At 46.4% G+C, this 19,736-nt stretch overlaps 1 protein-coding gene across 1 annotated transcript; it reads right to left on the bottom strand.

Moving 5' to 3' along the window:
- Positions 1-1,013: 1,013 nt before the first annotated feature.
- Positions 1,014-18,692, bottom strand: gspt1l (G1 to S phase transition 1, like). The gene is made up of 15 exons (XM_030350423.1): positions 18,209-18,692; positions 16,377-16,433; positions 15,722-15,766; positions 14,958-15,206; positions 14,695-14,728; positions 12,987-13,064; positions 12,648-12,828; positions 12,306-12,460; positions 11,880-12,020; positions 11,125-11,218; positions 10,830-10,910; positions 7,183-7,356; positions 4,633-4,722; positions 3,480-3,648; positions 1,014-1,602 (listed from the first exon to the last, which is right to left on the bottom strand). Exons 1-15 carry the CDS (start codon positions 18,399-18,401, stop codon positions 1,550-1,552), a joined length of 1,794 nt encoding a protein of 597 aa, XP_030206283.1. The 5' UTR covers positions 18,402-18,692; the 3' UTR covers positions 1,014-1,549.
- Positions 18,693-19,736: the final 1,044 nt, after the last annotated feature.

Raw genomic sequence — 19,736 nt, 5'->3', positions numbered from 1 at the left:
CACCTTCAAAAGATATGCCTTTATTTTAAGTCTGGACTAAGAGGCTTTGAATGACAATGTCACAGATCAACACAGACCATGGTGTTGTGTCATTGCGGATATTCTTGATGGCGATTCATCCAACGCTAGACACGTCATCCACCTAGACTTCACTTTTTTTGACTGAGAGCCCCCTAGCCGCAGAAAATGATGTAGGCCTACTATGCCTTGGAGGAGAACGGTCAATTTTCCCTTTTATCTTCTGATAATTGCCACCCCTAAATTATAGTTAAAACTCCACTTGCTACGGCACAAGTGGGGTGACAACTGTATCCTTGTCATTGAGCACCCTGTTGGTATGAATGGTTTCAGGCCATACTTTTGCTGTTCCGTTTTATCAAGGTAAATAAAACCAGCCACCAATCTTATAAAGCTTTGGAATTATGCAAAGGCAATTCAATTAGATAAAAAAATAAATGAAGTCGTATTTTATCCATCCATCTAACTTCAGCCAGTTAGCAAAGCGAAAAAGTCATGCAAACAGTTGCCTTTCCTGAAAGATGTCCAGGCTGTAGTTTGAGACAGTTCAACAAGTGTCCATATGCTAAGACACACTTCCCTTTTTTGGGTGAGTCTGTAGGAAGAACACAAACTCACATTTGTCAGTGTGATTAATAAATAAAAAATTAGTCTATGGTCTGGTTGTCACACAATTATCAAAAACGAGTCCTTATGTCAGCTTAGATTTGTTGCTGTGGTTCACTGAAGGAACGCAAAATGATCCCTCTCTCTTCACTTTATATTCTGTAATTGCCAGAATAATCCTTATTTTATTGTGAAAGCTTCCAATGGACACTTCCCAAACAATTACAATGACAAAATCTTAAATCAAGAATTCAACTTGTGAAAATGGACACCATAGGATTTACTCAGTGGATGACAAATGGGTATTTCCATTTTACGTTTAGCAGACGCTTTTATCGAAAGCAACTTAGAAGTACATTTGTCAGAAGAAAGAGACAATACATTGACCATTTAATTGTCATACTGGTTTGCTTTATTTCATGTTCGCACTTCAACACTGATGACATGATCAACATGATAAACTAAACGTGAAGGAAAGCAAAGGAAGACAATTAGCCAGGAGATTAAACATTTGGTTCCAACGGCGTACATTGTTATTGATTCAATTCAAAAGGATAAAAAAAAAAATAAGGAAATAATTTCTTTAGGAATCATTAATTGAGCAGAGAAAGTAAATTGGGAAAAAAATGGTATAACTGAGCTCTCAATATGAGAAAGCCGACTCGTGTAGAATAAGACATTTTAGGATTTTCCATTTTGCTTAAAAAACAGGCATTCCTTTCACACCGGAGGTCCTTTCTGTTTGAAACCCCCAAAGCCGATTCCCCCCAGGGCTGGGCTGGCGGGGGGGAGCCAGGGCTGGTGGGGGGGGGGGGGGGCCGGGGCTGCAGGGAACGTGCAGCTGTCGGGCTGCTAAGAAGCCCAGAGTGACCGCAGGGCGCCCCCTGCCTGCCACCTCGGGGACCACGCAGTCGCCCCCGGCTCTTCAGTCGCGCTCGGCCACCAGCTTTAACACCTTACCTATGGCGATGGTTTTACCTGTAGAGCGGAGCCAAGCGTGAGCACCAAACAGCGGTATACAAGGGACAGCTGTGTGTCCACCTCAAGGGTGAGCACCACACAGCGGTATACCAAGGGACAGCTGTGGGTCCACCTCAAGGGTGAGCACCACACAGCGGTATACCAAGGGACAGCTGTGTGTCCACCTCAAGGGTGAGCACCACACAGCGGTATACCAAGGGACCGCTGTGGGTCCACCTCAAGGGTGAGCACCACACAGCGGTATACCAAGGGACCGCTGTGGGTCCACCTCAAGGGTGAGCACCACACAGCGGTATACCAAGGGACCGCTGTGTGTCCACCTCAAGGGTGAGCACCACACAGCGGTATACCAAGGGACCGCTGTGGGTCCACCTCAAAGGTGAGCACCACACAGCGGTATACCAAGGGACAGCTGTGTGTCCACCTCAAGGGTGAGCACCACACAGCGGTATACCAAGGGACCGCTGTGTGTCCACCTCAAGGGTGAGCACCACACAGCGGTATACCAAGGGACCGCTGTGGGTCCACCTCAAGGGTGAGCACCACACAGCGGTATACCAAGGGACAGCTGTGGGTCCACCTCAAGGGTGAGCACCACACAGCGGTATACCAAGGGACCGCTGTGGGTCCACCTCAAGGGTGAGCACCACACAGCGGTATACCAAGGGACCGCTGTGGGTCCACCTCAAGGGTGAGCACCACACAGCGGTATACCAAGGGACCGCTGTGGGTCCACCTCAAGGGTGAGCACCACACAGCGGTATACCAAGGGACAGCTGTGTGTCCACCTCAAGGGTTTAAAGGCAATGCGTCCTCACACACCATTGTGTTTACATAATGACGCTCGAGGTGGACTAGAAGCATCAATTAGGCCACAGTTTGTACCATCTCCCCTTTCCTGTCTTTATTTTGACCCACGTTTCGGTATACACCCTGAAGGAGGATGTACAGCATTTTATAAAGAAAAGGCATATATTTACAGCGTATATTTGCATATATATTTTTCTGAATTTGCAAGTTTTCATATAAAAATAATTGATAATCTAGTTATTACGCAAAAACCTGCAAGGGAATCCTGTGAGAACTGGTTTATGTGGTCTCCAGCAGTGATCATCTGTCTGTACATTGAGCCTGCAGTAAAGCGCTCTGAAGCCAAAAGCAAAGCAGACTTGAGTCCAACGATGGGTTTTTGGATATTCATGAATAACATCCCAAGACTTTTTGCCCCACTTTAACGCCATTGGTTCGGCTTGTCAGTATTCAGTTAACACGACTAAACCACCAAGGATTATCCCATTAGTTCCCTGCTTAAGTTCTCCTTATTATGAAAATAATATCCAGTACGTTTCCAACTTTAACAAGATCAATAAGCAATGATTGAATTACATCCTTGTCTGCCTAATTGATGCAGGTCAATTAGTCAAAACAAGAATGAGCTAGTTTAACAGGTACAGCTCTAACAGATCTTCTGGTCCAGGTAGCATTTCCACGTTGCGACACTTGCCCGTCAAGGTTGTATTTGATCTGTTGGTCTCTTGTCCGATCCAACATTCATAATGAGCCAACCCCCCTGTGAAGCCGTAGTTCTCCAGCAATCATTTGTTTCTCTTTTCCATGATTATTATGCAATACAATTCCTGTATCTTAATCCTCCAGATCATGCTGTATTTCGTTTGATTTATAATTCTACATTTAGGGCATTTAGCAGACACTTATCCGAAGCGACTTACAAAAAGTACATTTGTCAGAAGTCGTATAATGCACAGAGTGCCAGCCCCATCCAGGGGCGTGAACCACTCGTGTGTATAGCCTACCTTCATCATCCAGGGTGAAGCCCCATCCAGGGGTGTGAACCACTCGTGTTCATAGCCTACCTTCATCTCGCAGGGTGAAGCGTCCAAACTGGGGGAAGTCTTTGAATGTTTCGAGGCATATGGTCCCTGCAGCTCTCAGCCTGGCGATGCACACCTGGTCCTGTTTGACGAAGCGCGGCCGCGTCTTGCTCTTCTCGCCCGTCTTCTTGTCCACTAAACAGATTAAGGCCTTGAAAGGAAATACAACAAGGTCAGAAGAAACACGTAGGCTACATGTTAGTCTGCCAAGAGTAAGTAGAACTATTGGCCACTAATAAATGAAAAGATACACCAGGTTTTAATACAGTTGTGGAGTGGGCTAGTAGCAAACCAATCAAATCAATTCAATAAAATCAACCCATTCAGTTTTCTTCCACAATACCCCCCTCCCAGGGTGATGTACCCCACGATACAGCCCCCAGCCCAGGGTGATGTACCCCACGATACAGCCCCCACTCCCAGGGTGATGTACCCCACGATACAGCCCCCACTCCCAGGGTGATGTACCCCACGATACAGCCCCCACTCCCAGGGTGATGTACCCCACGATACAGCCCCCACTCCCAGGGTGATGTACCCCACGATACAGCCCCCACTCCCAGGGTGATGTACCCCACGATACAGCCCCCACTCCCAGGGTGATGTACCCCACGATACAGCCCCCACTCCCAGGGTGATGTACCCCACGATACAGCCCCCACTCCCAGGGTGATGTACCCCACGATACAGCCCCCACTCCCAGGGTGATGTACCCCACGATACAGCCCCCACTCCCAGGGTGATGTACCCCACGATACAGCCCCCACTCCCAGGGTGATGTACCCCACGATACAGCCCCCACTCCCAGGGTGATGTACCCCACGATACAGCCCCCACTCCCAGGGTGATGTACCCCACGATACAGCCCCCACTCCCAGGGTGATGTACCCCACGATACAGCCCCCACTCCCAGGGTGATGTACCCCACGATACAGCCCCCACTCCCAGGGTGATGTACCCCACGATACAGCCCCCACTCCCAGGGTGATGTACCCCACGATACAGCCCCCACTCCAAGTGTGATGTACCCCATCATTACACAATTAACTGGCCACGCCAAAAACTTAATCAACAGGGATATTTCCAAAGCTAGTCAAGCATTTCATATTAACACAGCTTATCAAGAAATGCTCACCGTAATTTGTATTTCTTCAATGCACGTGTGGATGTGTAGCACTGCGTTGTAACCGGGACAGATGATGGACTTGTGTTCAATGATGACGATCTACAAAGGAGATATGAAGAGAGTAACATTTAGACTTCTACATTAGTCCAACAAACATTGCCCCTTTCCGCCTGCCGGCTGTCAGATGTTGGAGCCTCTGAACCGGAGGCCCCCCAGTGTCATTTGTGAGGGAGACAATAGCAAGTAAGTACCAACCTTGGTTAACTTAATTTCATGTTTGTGTGGTGTGTTGTGTGGCTTGGGCTCCGCGCGGTGGGGTTTGCTCGTGCTGGGTGGGTGGCTAACGTTAACGTTGGCTAGCTACTGGCGCCTAGACAGCTGTTTAGCTAACGTTAGTTATCTAATGTTAGCTTGAATGGTAGCTGGCTTACGGCTACAGAACACAGCTATCTCAGTTATAGTAGCTGACGTGAACTTTAGCTACTAACCTAGCACGAACAAACTGCACAGAGAGCTAAGGCCTAAAAAAAAAAAAAGGTTGGTTCCTGTTGGTTGTCAGTTGAGGTCATGGGTAGGTAGGGAATTTATTTTATTTTTTTATTTTATTTTTTCCAGCGGCAGCGAATGATAGGTAGGTTGTTTTCATTTAAAAACGAGAAAATTCGCTCATCCTTGTACAGAATGAAGAGGTGCTGTACAAAAACGTAATCATAGTTTGCATCAATTTTTTTTAATTTTTTTTTATAAAGCTCATAAAATAATTTGGGTCGCACATATATTGACAGGGTCGGTCGGAAACCGGAACCAAACAAATTATTTTTTTAGGCCTAAGATGCGTTGGTTAGCCTAGCTGCAAACATTAAAATGAGGGTTAGGGCTCATTTGAGTACCAAACATTGTACAGTGTAGAGTACTCTACGAGCCCCTAGATAAACATGAATGCATGAGCACCAAGAACAAGCTCCTGTGAGAACAAGATCCAAATTGTTACGTGCACCCCTGGCAACTTCCATGTTACAAAACAACACAGACAGAAACACAGCTGCTGCGTTAGGCTAGCCATGATGATCCAATGCATTGTTGGACATAACACACTTTTAGAAGTAGCCACGTTAGCATTCAAATAAACTAATCATAGCATAGCACTGCAATGAGGTTAAGAGTAGACATAAGGTGCCCCACTGTCATAGCGGTTGTTCTAAGATGCATTGCTTTTGTGTTTTCTAGGACAAAGCAAAGAACCTTGCCATCCTATCTTGGCAAAGAGACACAATGCACTCCACAGAACGCAGCTGAACTGAGCATCAGGATCAGGATCTGGAGAGTGAGTAATTACTAGCTCACTTGCTTTGAGCATCTTTTAGGATGGAAAGGCTGCGTCCATTTTTTGTGTCCTACATTTATTAGCTAGGTTACGGTGTCCTTGTTTGGATTGTCTAATAATTAATCTTCTTACATTGTAAGCAACATATGGCTAATAAATAATCGTTTACCCCCAGCCTTACGAAACAGTAAGTTGATCATTCAGCTGATGTCAAGTCAACGCAGCGTTTAAAGGTGACCCATTACACCACCAGGTGAGTGGGATTAGCCGTTACAAGACAATTTCCAAAACGTCTTGTAACGACTAATCCCCCTCACACCTGGGGGTCTAATGTGTCCCCTTTAAGGTGAGCGCCAGGGCTCAGATCTGAACCAAACCCACCTGGGGGTCTAATGTGTCCCCTTTAAGGTGAGCCAGGGCTCAGATCTGAACCAAACCCACCTGGGGGTCTAATGTGTCTCCTTTAAGGTGAGCCAGGGCTCAGATCTGAACCAAACCCACCTGGGGGTCTAATGTGTCCCCTTTAAGGTGAGCGCCAGGGCTCAGATCTGAACCAAACCCACCTGGGGGTCTAATGTGTCCCCTTTAAGGTGAGCGCCAGGGCTCAGATCTGAACCAAACCCACCTGGGGGTCTAATGTGTCCCCTTTAAGGTGAGCCAGGGCTCAGATCTGAACCAAACCCACCTGGGGGTCTAATGTGTCTCCTTTAAGGTGAGCCAGGGCTCAGATCTGAACCAAACCCACCTGGGGGTCTAATGTGTCCCCTTTAAGGTGAGCGCCAGGGCTCAGATCTGAACCAAACCCACCTGGGGGTCTAATGTGTCCCCTTTAAGGTGAGCCAGGGCCCAGATCTGAACCAAACCCACCTGGGGGTCTAATGTGTCCCCTTTAAGGTGAGCCAGGGCTCAGATCTGAACCAAACCCACCTGGGGGTCTAATGTGTCCCCTTTAAGGTGAGCGCCAGGGCTCAGATCTGAACCAAACCCACCTGGGGGTCTAATGTGTCCCCTTTAAGGTGAGCGCCAGGGCTCAGATCTGAACCAAACCCACCTGGGGGTCTAATGTGTCCCCTTTAAGGTGAGCGCCAGGGCTCAGATCTGAACCAAACCCACCTGGGGGTCTAATGTGTCCCCTTTAAGGTGAGCCAGGGCTCAGATCTGAACCAAACCCACCTGGGGGTCTAATGTGTCCCCTTTAAGGTGAGCGCCAGGGCTCAGATCTGAACCAAACCCACCTGGGCGTCGAAGGTCTTCCCAGAGTGGCAGAGGTTGTCGGGGTTGCACAGGATGAATCCGGGCAGGATCTCCTCCTCCTCGATGCCCTTCAGCCGCAGCTTGAGGTTCTCCCCGGGGACGGCCTCGTCCGTCTCCACGTCGTCGGACAGCAGGCTCAGCACCTCCACCGTGTGCTGCGGCGGGACGCGGGGAACACACGTTAGGCAACGCAGCGCTATTCACACAGCACCTCCACCGTGTGCTGCGGCGCGACGTGGCGAACACACACGTTAGGCAACGCAGCGCTATTCACACAGCACCTCCACCGTGTGCTGCGGCGGGACGCGGGGAACACACGTTAGGCAACGCAGCGCTATTCACACCGCAGCTTCCACCCCGAGGCAGAGGGCTGCACGTAGAAACATGGTCATACCACAATAACATATAATAGAGAAGTAAAAGAAAACATTGGCAAGGTTAAAAAATGAGTCAAATAGATAGAAAATGAAGGCTAAGTAAAAAAAAACATTTTAGAAGTGCAATGTATTTAAGATCAGATCAACAGTCTCTCTGGTATCAGATCATGTATCTCTATCAGATCAACAGTCTCTCTGGTATCAGATCATGTATCTCTATCAGATCAACAGTCTCTCTGGTATCAGATCATGTATCTCTATCAGATCAACAGTCTCTCTGGTATCAGATCATGTATCTCTATCAGATCAACAGTCTCTCTGGTATCAGATCATGTATCTCTATCAGATCAACAGTCTCTCTGGTATCAGATCAACAGTCTCTCTGGTATCAGATCAACAGTCTCTCTGGTATCAGATCAAGCGTCTCTGGTATCAGATCAACAGTCTCTCTGGTATCAGATCAACAGTCTCTGGTATCAGATCAACAGTCTCTGGTATCAGATCAACAGTCTCTGGTATCAGATCATGTATCTCTATCAGATCAACAGTCTCTCTGGTATCAGATCAACAGTCTCTCTGGTATCAGATCATGTATCTCTATCAGATCAACAGTCTCTCTGGTATCAGATCAACAGTCTCTCTGGTATCAGATCAACAGTCTCTCTGGTATCAGATCAAGCGTCTCTGGTATCAGATCAACAGTCTCTCTGGTATCAGATCATGTATCTCTATCAGATCAACAGTCTCTCTGGTATCAGATCAACAGTCTCTCTGGTATCAGATCAACAGTCTCTCTGGTATCAGATCAACAGTCTCTCTGGTATCAGATCATGTATCTCTCTATCAGATCAACAGTCTCTCTGGTATCAGATCAACAGTCTCTCTGGTATCAGATCAACAGTCTCTCTGGTATCAGATCAACAGTCTCTCTGGTATCAGATCATGTATCTCTAGATATATTAGAAACCCAGTATGCATGAGTAGAAAATTAAATGTGCATTTCTAAAATTGGCCGAAAGAACATTACTTTTCTTGATAAAGCATAAACTGTTTGCCTCTGTGGATTCTAAGCTTTTTCTCACTCAACATCATTGGTGTAGATAGCATCTGCACAATGAGACAAGTGTCCGCAACTTAATGGAGCGATGCTTCACAGGAGAAGTACTGGAGGCTCTACTGTCCGCTCCACGTCTACTGGAGGCTCTACTGTCCGCTCCACGTCTACTGGAGGGTCTACTGTCCGCTCCACGTCTACTGGAGGGTCTACTGTCCGCTCCACGTCTACTGGAGGGTCTACTGTCCGCTCCACGTCTACTGGAGGGTCTACTGTCCGCTCCACGTCTACTGGTGTCAGTGTCTACTAACCCAGACTTACATTATAGAAACCTGCTCTGTGCCATTAGGTCCAACCGTTCCCATTACCTCAGGGTTGGTGAACTTGATTGGCGCACCATAAATCATATAATGAATGGCATGTACGGTGAGAGCCTGAGGATTGGCTCCGAATGGCGTGGGAAGCCTCATTACATTAGTCCACAGTGACGTGCCTCAGAACAGCTGGAGAGATGAGGCCAAATGGCGTGGGAAGCCTCATTACATTAGTCCACAGTGACGTGCCTCAGAACAGCTGGAGAGATGAGGCTGAATGGCGTGGGAAGCCTCATTACATTAGTCCACAGTGACGTGCCTCAGAACAGCTGGAGAGATGGGGCTGATGGGGGGGGAAGCCTCATTACATTAGTCCACAGTGACGTGCCTCAGAACAGCTGGAGAGATGAGGCTGATGGGGGGGGAAGCCTCATTACATTAGTCCACAGTGACGTGCCTCAGAACAGCTGGAGAGATGGGGCTGATGGGGGGGGAAGCCTCATTACATTAGTCCACAGTGACGTGCCTCAGAACAGCTGGAGAGATGAGGCTGAATGGCGTGGGAAGCCTCATTACATTAGTCCACAGTGACGTGCCTCAGAACAGCTGGAGAGATGAGGCTGAATGGCGTGGGAAGCCTCATTACATTAGTCCACAGTGACGTGCCTCAGAACAGCTGGAGAGATGAGGCTGATGGGGGGGGAAGCCTCATTACATTAGTCCACAGTGACGTGCCTCAGAACAGCTGGAGAGATGAGGCTGATGGGGGGGGAAGCCTCATTACATTAGTCCACAGTGACGTGCCTCAGAACAGCTGGAGAGATGAGGCTGATGGGGGGGGAAGCCTCATTACATTAGTCCACAATGACGTGCCTCAGAACAGCTGGAGAGATGAGGCTGATGGGGGGGGAAGCCTCATTACATTAGTCCACAGTGACGTGCCTCAGAACAGCTGGAGAGATGAGGCTGATGGGGGGGGAAGCCTCATTACATTAGTCCACAGTGACGTGCCTCAGAACAGCTGGAGAGATGAGGCTGATGGGGGGGGAAGCCTCATTACATTAGTCCACAGTGACGTGCCTCAGAACAGCTGGAGAGATGAGGCTGATGGGGGGGCGGTGTGGGCTGTGAATACCTTCATGACGGCAGCTCTTCACACCGATCTATGAAACAGCCTATCTGGACCACAACCGCACGGTGTGGCGAGGATAACATGAAGCCCTGCCACAAGCATTCCTGTTGCCAACTAGCAGGCCCCCCGACGGCTAGCCCACATATCCTCAGCCTCCATGACACTTTCAACTAACTGGCAGGAATGATGGCGATGTGTTACCCTGTTTGGCATCATGACACTAAACTAACTGGCAGAATGATGGCGATGTGTTACCCTGTTTGGCATCATGACACTTTAAACTAACTGGCAGAATGATGGCGATGTGTTACCCTGTTTGGCATCATGACACCTCAACTAACTGGCAGGAATGATGGCGATGTGTTACCCTGTTTGGCATCATGACACTAAACTAACTGGCAGAATGATGGCGATGTGTTACCCTGTTTGGCATCATGACACTTTAAACTAACTGGCAGAATGATGGCGATGTGTTACCCTGTTTGGCATCATGACACTTTAAACTAACTGGCAGAATGATGGCGATGTGTTACCCTGTTTGGCATCATGACACTAAACTAACTGGCAGAATGATGGCGATGTGTTACCCTGTTTGGCATCATGACACTAAACTAACTGGCAGAATGATGGCGATGTGTTACCCTGTTTGGCATCATGACACTAAACTAACTGGCAGAATGATGGCGATGTGTTACCCTGTTTGGCATCATGACACTTTAAACTAACTGGCAGAATGATGGCGATGTGTTACCCTGTTTGGCATCATGACCAGCTGCTGGGCTTTGCAGATGACCCCCGACTCTAGTTTTCCTAGAATCACTGTGCCCATATCCTGTCGGAAACAAAATATGGTATCGAATATCAAAATATGTGCATTATTTTCACTGCAGCGAACCTAAAAAGTGACTACATTAACATAGAAAAGAAGAAAATGGATTGCCTAACTAATACAAATCCAAACTCATTATACTGTCGGAAGAAGAGGGAGCATGGGCTCCAACCCACATTGGATTGGTAACAACTGGATCATGGTCTGGGATCTTTACCTTGTATTTGTCTACAATGGCTAATCGGACCGGGCCGTCATTTGATCTCCTTAAAGATGGCAAACTGTCCAGATGTGGAATGAATGGTAACCCTCTGAAATAGAAGCACAACAATACATACATTAACCAGGGGTCACCGACCTGTTGAACCCTTCATTCTGTACAAGGATGAGGGCATTCTCTTGTTTTTAAATGAAAACAACCTACCTATCATTCGCTGCCGCAGGAAAAAATAAAATAAAAAAATAAAATAAATTCCCTACCTACCCATGACCTCAACTGACAACAGGAACCAAACCTTATTATTAATGATTAATGATACTCATCTATGTGAAGACACTGATAATGTTAACGATTTCTCACAATAATTATCAACAATGACTTCAAAAAGGTGGGAGAGTTGTTCCAGAATGAGCAGTGCCATGTCTAGGCTGCGGCGCCTCATATGGTCCTTGTGACCCCTGCATTAGACACATCAACCTACCTAAATAAATCAAGCGGCCAATCGGTATGGCCCGAATACTGACCGGTCAGAAGGATTTACTACACTGACACAATTAATTAAATGTTATAGGTAATGTAATATGTTCATAGTTCCTCATAGTTCTAAATAACCAATCCTCGAGGGAAAATATTTGCAACACAATCTCCATATATTAGATGTTTTCACAATAGATTCTGGGTCGTAGTACAATAATCCACCACAGAAGAAGAGGGATCACTGTGTTGGGTACGAGGATGAATAGGGGACTCACGTATACCAGGGGCAAGTATCTACAGGTTCTTTCAAGTTGGCTCCCGTCAGGCCTGAGCATGGCATGAAGTAGATGTCCTTCTTCGGGTTGAAGCCCACCTTTTTCAAAAATGGCACTAGTTTCTCCTTACATTCTTCATACCTGCGCAAGCAAGGAACCCGACCGTTAACAAATAGGGATCCAGTTTCAAAAAGCCTGCAATCTTTCCTCAATCATCAATGCACACAAGGCATTACACTACAAATCTTACAGTCAATCAGCCCGGCAAGGAGAAATCATTCAGGATAATGTAAATGCTTACAAAACAATGAAATCAGCAACTGAGCAAGGTCACAATGTGGATTCAATGCATCTTTAATAGCAGTACTCTACAGTACTGCCTACAGTCCCCCTTTATAAACTGAGGGCCAGGCCCTCTCCTCGTACCTCTCCAGGCTCCAGTTGACTGTCGGGTCATCCATCTTGTTGACCAGGACTATGAGGTGCTTCACCCCGGCTGTTTTGGCCAGCATGGCATGCTCCCGTGTCTGACCGCCCTTCTCAAAGCCCGTCTCAAACTCCCCCTTTCTGGCTGAGATCACCTGCCATCAGACAGAGTTTATAGGATTACGGCCGGCTCATGTAGTAGTTCAAAATAATAATCAATGTCATATGGTGATATAAAACAATATCACATTAAAGGTGGCTTTACACTTGAGTGAATCAAAAGGATCCATGTATGAAGCATTGTTTACATCAATAACCAACGACATGGCAGTCCTGACTCACCAATACAGCCAGATCAGCTTGCGACGCTCCACCAATCATGTTGGGTACAAAGCTTTTGTGTCCGGGGGCGTCCAGGATGGTAAAGTGCTTCTTCTCCGTCTCAAAGTAGGCCCGTCCCACCTCCACCGTCTTGCCCTTGTCCCTCTCCTCTTGGTTTGTGTCCAGAGCCCAAGACAGATACCTTAAAGAGAACAGAAGTACAAGCCGAGTCTGTATCAGCGCTGATAGGCCCACATTCACCCCCCGATGGAACCTGGGAATAAGCACTTGGAGATAACTAGCACGGATCAACTCACACATGTTCTGTTTTGGACATGGCCTTGCAGGGAATGTTCTTACCAGGTTTCCCGATTCTTTTCCTTGGCTTCCCTCTCATATTTCTCCAGAGTTCTCTTTTCCACCATCCCTGTCAGATACCTTCAGGTAGACAAAAATGTAATACCCAAGTCAGTTCACGGTCCACCGGGTTAGGAAGCAACACACTTGTACGTTGTTATTTGCTAGACACACACAACCCGTTTTCATTGGCTAGATATTTATCTATTGTAGTGAAATAAAGTCCAGTTCAAACAGTGTTTCCCCTGGTGGTATGTCAGGGCTGGTGGAACGCACAGAGAGCCCCCAAAGGGACGAGGCGCGGGGAGAACCTGTCTGGGTCAGATGGCTGAGCCGGCCGTCTGCAATTTATATTTGCGTTCAAATATTGGTTCACTCGGTATATCACAACTTAAATCAAATGATCGCTAGGAGAGGATGACTTGGAAACAGTGCCATTATTGCATAAATCAAAAAATTAACAATGGAAACATAGCTCATCATGAACACAGTAGATCTGTCAATCTTCCTCCGTTAGGATTTCATTCCTAATTATTTGTAATATTACATACATTCTATACACAGGCTCATACCACGGTCTGGGGGAATACTCGATTCTGATTGGCTGCAGGGTGTGCATTAACCCCTGATATGCAGACACCTGCTAAGTAGTTCCATTCAGATTGTCTGTCCAGCCTTCAAAACGAGGGATGGTCAATTGATGGTCAATCATATCACAGACCCTAGAGTATCCGTGGTATAAAGGCTGGGACGAAATTCGTATTATAAATATGGTCAATCCATAACGTTAGCTCTCTGGCTCATAGCTGAGCGGACTAGAATACCTCCCGTTGCCCAGTCGTAGCTAAGGTCCGTCCTATTTACTGGAGGAGTGAACAACGTTTCCGTTGCATTCAGGTATTAGTCAAACCCTCAAGCGTTACCAGGGAAACAAAGTCCCTTACTTATGCATTGCCATCGCCACTCTTAAACGTTCAGGCCAGTAGAGGGCATTGTACCAAGTTAACAGGCTACAAGATATAGATAGATATGAACACCGCCTCTCGACGGCGTTATTATAATCAGCGTGTTTTCCCTGTTGATGAGTGCACTGACGATAATGAAATAACAGAATCACTTGAGTTGACTGGGACTGTACACATACAACATGGTTTCCACTTTGCCAAAAGGCGACATTCATTTTAATAACGCCACGGTCGATTTTCTACGGGCTGTTGAGGATTGTTTCAGTTGCCCGGTAGAAATATGTTCCACCGTCATCCTGTTCTCACCCTCTTACCTGTCAGTTCGAGGACACCTTTTCCCTGCCCTCACGCCCCCCTGGGCAGAGTTCAGCCCTCATCCTGTGATGAACCCCCTCCCTGCCCAACACCGCTCTGCCCTCCACTACTCTTGAGGAGTTGATCCAATAATTGACGCGTATGCGCTCTCACAGCACAGTAATTGAAGGGAATGTTGGCAATGGCACTCGCATCAGGATAACACAGCGATTTTATAATTATTATTATTTATTGCATTTAAATCTTATATTTGTTGTGATTGTTTGGCCTGGCGGGTCCACCAGGCCAAACAATTATGGGGGAAACACTGCTCATGTATCTTTGGTGGTGGAAGTGAGGTCAATCAAAGGTAAATTGAAGTTAAAAAGACTCTTGACATCAACACATGAACTTTGAAAACCTTTTGTAGGAACAAGGAACATGCTACTCACATGATTTGGCCCCCGATGGTAGATTTACCAGCATCTGGAAGAACAAAATGTATATACACACATTATAATATAGAAATATTATTGTGACAAATCACGTGGAGAGCAAGGTCTGTAGATTAAGGTATGAAGTTAATCCTCAACATTATCCCGAAAATAATTGTTTTGGCCATTTTACAGCGATCATATAGATCCGCGTTCTAGTTAGGCCAGCTTCGGTCTTATCGTTGCTTTGAGGACCAGAGGATGAGCGTGTGACCACTGACCTACATGGCCGATGAACACTACGTTGACGTGCTCCTTTTTGGGAGCGTCAGGCTGGCAAGGTGCAACCTTCGGCTTTGGCACTTCCTCCTCTTCCTCGACCATCTCTGGGGTCACCGCGGTGACCTCGACCTCCTCCGGCCCCCCGTCCGGCTCGGGCCCGCCCCCTGGTTCCGCTTCGTTTGGCTCTGCCAGCTTTTGGTCCCAGGCCTCCTCTGTGGTCGTCTCTGACACCCCGTTCTCCACCGTAGCTGTACACACAAAAACACCTTCCAATAAGGCCAACTCTGCTGATGACGACCAATAAGGTACAGGTCTACCTTCAGCAGCGCGGCCTAGGGTTAGGGCTGGGGCAGGGGGCTGGTTAGGGCTCACCTGGCCCAGTCTGGGGACTCTGGGGCCAGGGGAGGCTGCACATCTGGGGCACGTTGAGCACTCAGTGTGCACAGGTTAGACCAGCCATCTCTATACACACACTCAGATGGAGCACTAGGCCACGCATCATTACAACCCAGATCTGACAATAGACCTGCTACAACATCACCACCCAGAGTCCTCTGCTGGAGGCTCCAGATAAACGTCCCCCAGAGGGAACGTGTCAGCCTCTTGGGAGGCGCGAGGACCTCGCTACAAGGGTTATCCAGGCTTATTATTGACGCAATATCTATAACTGCCGTTTTGTTACCTCTAGGCAAAAAAGTTTGTATTGGAAATGATCAGCTTCTGATCATCTTAGTCAATCACACAAAAAACATGTTAGACATACCTTCAGTTTCTGACTCTTCCATCTTGGCAATCGTTTCAATCTCTCCTAAATGGAAAAAGATTTGTTAACTAAAATGCTGAATAATGACACCTCAAGGACTAAATGGATATGTTTTTCTAGATTAAGTCGTACTTAGACCACATAGAAGGTTTCTGTAGAAGTCAATGTTTGAAAAGCTGCATTTCTATACATCAAGAAAACAAAAAATATATATATAATAACTAATAATTTGTAATTGATCCCTTGAGTCAACAGCCATCAAGATAAATATAAGCGAGGAACCTTAACTTCATTCCTTTCCACAGACAATGTGTTTCAGTGGTTTGGATGGGCAGTATCTTCTTTATCAAACCTTTCTGACATAACTGGGGTGTACGGTATACGCAGGTTGCAAGGTTTTTTAAATAAACATAAAAGCTGAGCTGCTGGTAAATGACTATGGATGAAATTGTCTAGCCTACAACGCTGTGTGTATTGTGCAAGTCTTGCTCGGCTACATATGTTGGGCCCATAGAATAATGAATAATAGGACACAGGCGCCCCTCTTCCATAGAGTCGGTACGGATCTCAGTGAGTACGTGTGCCCTTGTAGAAGTAACGACCAACCAGACATGCGGCTGGCCAGATAAACACCGCTCCCACACGGGGCTCCTACCGTCGATCTCGTCTTTAGTTCCCCGCATCAGATCACTGTCGTTCAGAGCTTGAATATCTGTTGAATATGGAAAATATAAAATTAAAAAATGCTTTGACCACATAGCTTTATTTCAACAGTTATTCTGAAAGAGGACAAGCATATCCGGGTCTCTTTCATCCAGAATGTTGTATGTACAATTACCCCAATTTATTAATTGCTTAGCATTTACTTTGTCCATTTCTAACTGCCATTATTTGCCGTGGCTTGGACCTCATGGCTGAAGACGGCGAGCTAGGACCTATCTGGTATGGTTTGAATCACACATGCTCTTTCCTTCCTTCCCTAAAGGACTCCATGCTTTTAGAGAATTGCATTTCTGCTTTTTCAAGACTTTGGTCTATATGGACAAACAATTGGTTGATGGCAAGCTGAATTACTTCTTTTTCCCATGGTATTAGTGATATTAGTTTATTCTATGCTTTATTTAGACACCTGATATTCAAGCTAACACCAGTACCTCATCAGAACACATAATGGTAGAGCCAACAGTCCGCTCCTCTTCTACTCCAACACGTTTCACAGATTTGAGATAAGTCGGACCCTGCAAGCGCGGGCCTCTTTGCCATCCCGCCCAGAACGAAGGTTTACCTGGGTCAATTAGAACCTGTAGAGTGGTTTATTTACCGGCATTTGAGGGATGCTTCATGAACTACCTCCAGAGTGCAAGCTCGTTTACCTTGCATCTCTGAATAAACCAAGTGTTGAACAGCTATCATTACAACGACACCACAGAAGATTAAAATGATCACATGCCATTTGCTTTCATATGCTCAAAAGTAGCATTTCTACTTTTTTTACAAGAGGCTGTATTTTATGTCTGTGAAAGGCCTTTAAGGTAAATGTTGGCATTATTTCTATCAAACAGCTAAGTCTATAAACCAATTTCACCTAGACTGGCAAGCTTTTGGGGTAATCTGTTATTTTCACACCCATTGTCACCCTAGTTTAAGTTAAAATGCTGCTACCTCTTATGTCCACAATAGTTTGCCACCTATGATATGAACTGTGCTTTTTTGTTTCTTCATTCAACATCAAGTAATTGGGGCGGATTAATGCTCAACTGGAATAACCTGCATGAAAAGTACATCGAATTACTTTTAAAGGACCTTTGAAAGGAAAACGTATTCACGTCCAACTAAGTCTTACGTGTGCATCTCTATTAACACATCAAATGAAATATATATATAGCTATATCGATTCATGGATAAATACAAATGTGTCAAATTATGAAGCACACATTGTGACTTCCTTACCCTACATTTACCCCTTCAAAGTTTGCCTGAAGGAGTCTCCACCTACGTCATAGCACCCTCCTAGGACTCACCTTTATCGGTCATATGAAGTGGAGCGACAGCCTAAACTTTGTCCTGCTGCCGTTTCAGTTGGGTTAGCCTTCGTAATTAGGGACACTAGTATTTTAAAGAATCTGCCAATCGATGTTGATCAGCACCTCGACCTGCCCTATTTATCATTACACATAACGGTAAAGTAATTATAAAGACAAACGTCAGCAGGCTCAGTAGGAGCCGGTTGACGTTGCCACCCCATACCGACTTCATATATAACAATTCTGGCAAATTGTTAATCTTCAACGAATAAGCCGGGTTGCTCGACAACCCTGTAGATATGAGCAACATTAAACTTTGTAACGTTGTGGTGGGGGGGGAACTCATTTTGACTAAGCAGTTGGAGTGTTCCGGGGACGTGTGTCTCTCCGAGGAGCTAGTCGGCTTACATGCTATTCAAACAGCGCTAGCTAACGTAGCTCCTCAACGTGACTGCCAACATACCGTCGTGGTCGTGGTTCTCCGTGGGCTTCTTAACAGCGAAGGTCGGGACAAACTCAGCAGCGTTTATATTCGGGACAAAGTCTCTGGCGTTCACGTTTAAATCGGTGAGTGCCGATTCGAGAGGACCCACGACCGTGGCCTCCACGTCGTCCTCCTGCTCCCAGCAGTCGGGGGCAGCTTCTCTCGGGTCCATCGTAGGGTCTTCGGTTGAAACTAATGTGAGACTTCAGAAACGCAGTTCCTAGTCTACGCTTTAGTCTTTCCGAATAGCGCTCTTGATCTCGACTGTCGAAGCGAAACAATTCCTCGTCAGTCGAGCGCTTATTCTGATGTTGACCGTTCCGTGGAGATAAAACCGACCGATTCTCTCGGTAAACGAGCGTGCGGGACGGACGACTCAATAGTTCCAGAGAAAGTCCGCGTGAGCGGCTGACTCCCGTCAATCGATCGAGCAGACCGGTGTTAGCCCTGGGAAATGGAGTTCGGGGTGCAAGTTCACACAATGCACTGTAGATGTCGTTGAAGGCTAGAAAACTACATATCCCGAAGAAAAACTACATTTCCGTTAAAAGAAAAAAACGACAATTTACGTCAGGGGTTGCCAGCGGTCCCTAAATTGAAGGGACCCATTTTTTTAGTGGGCCGAGCAGAAGCCTAGTACATTTTTGTCATACTTGTCATTCTAGTTGTCATATTTTTTAATAAGTAATGTTCGAACTTTTAACTGTAAACATCCAACTACCAACATCAAACATATTTAAGAAATTTGTTTATGTAGGTTTATTTAGGGTTTTCCATTTATTTGAGGTCCCAACCACCACCTCCATCACATAACATATCCATCCATCCATCCATCCATCCATCCATCCATCCATCCATCCATCCATCCATCCATCCATCCTTCCATCCTTCCATCCTTCCATCCATCCATCCATCCATCCATCCATATATACATACTTACATTCCTTGGAGAGTGTGCAAATTGTTGCAGCATGATCTGAGGCATGCATCAGTTAAAGATTGTTTAAGATCTGTTATACACATAAATGGAAGTCAATCTGTGTCTTCCATTTTTCATAAGGCCTCAAATCATTACATTGGTGACAGAAGTGGCACCTAAAGGTAGTTTCCCAACGGCCACTCAACAACAAAAGAGAAGCAAAATTTTAACTCCTGAACCTGGCCGTTTCCCTCCATTTCCTGTCTGCGACCCCAAACGAATTGACACAAATGCAAGGAAGCTTTGAATGATCAGTCTCTCTGCCATCCCCAGCTTCCATACTGGAATCAGTCCGGCCTCTTCATCAACGACTTCATTGTCAGCAGATGCGCCAACAACTCAACTGTACCAGTGGCTGAATAATGTAACCCAGAAGTGTTCTTAACCTCGTCTTCCGATGGACGATGCCCTGGACGACTTCGCTGGGTCAAGCTGAAGCACTGCCGGAGTCCCGAGGGTTAAGAGGCGGTGACTCCGGTAATTGTGGCATTCAATGGGCCACCTGATGGCGACAGAGACAGCCCGCTC

The sequence above is a fragment of the Gadus morhua genome, chromosome 2, assembly GCF_902167405.1.
Source record: "Gadus morhua chromosome 2, gadMor3.0, whole genome shotgun sequence".
In the NCBI taxonomy this organism is placed as follows: domain Eukaryota; kingdom Metazoa; phylum Chordata; class Actinopteri; order Gadiformes; family Gadidae; genus Gadus; species Gadus morhua.
The sequence above is the reverse complement of the archived record's forward strand: the minus strand, read 5'-3'. Positions and strand labels throughout refer to the sequence as shown.

Coding starts and splice junctions, on each gene's coding strand:
- gspt1l (XM_030350423.1), bottom strand. CDS start 18,401: ATGGACCCGAGAGAAGCTGCCCCCGACTGCTGGGAGCAGGAGGACGAC. Junction 13,065..14,694: donor ACCATCGGGGGCCAAATCAT/GTGAGTAGCATG, acceptor GTCTACCTGAAG/GTATCTGACAGGGATGGTGG. Junction 3,649..4,632: donor TTGAAGAAATACAAATTACG/GTGAGCATTTCT, acceptor TTTCCTTTCAAG/GCCTTAATCTGTTTAGTGGA.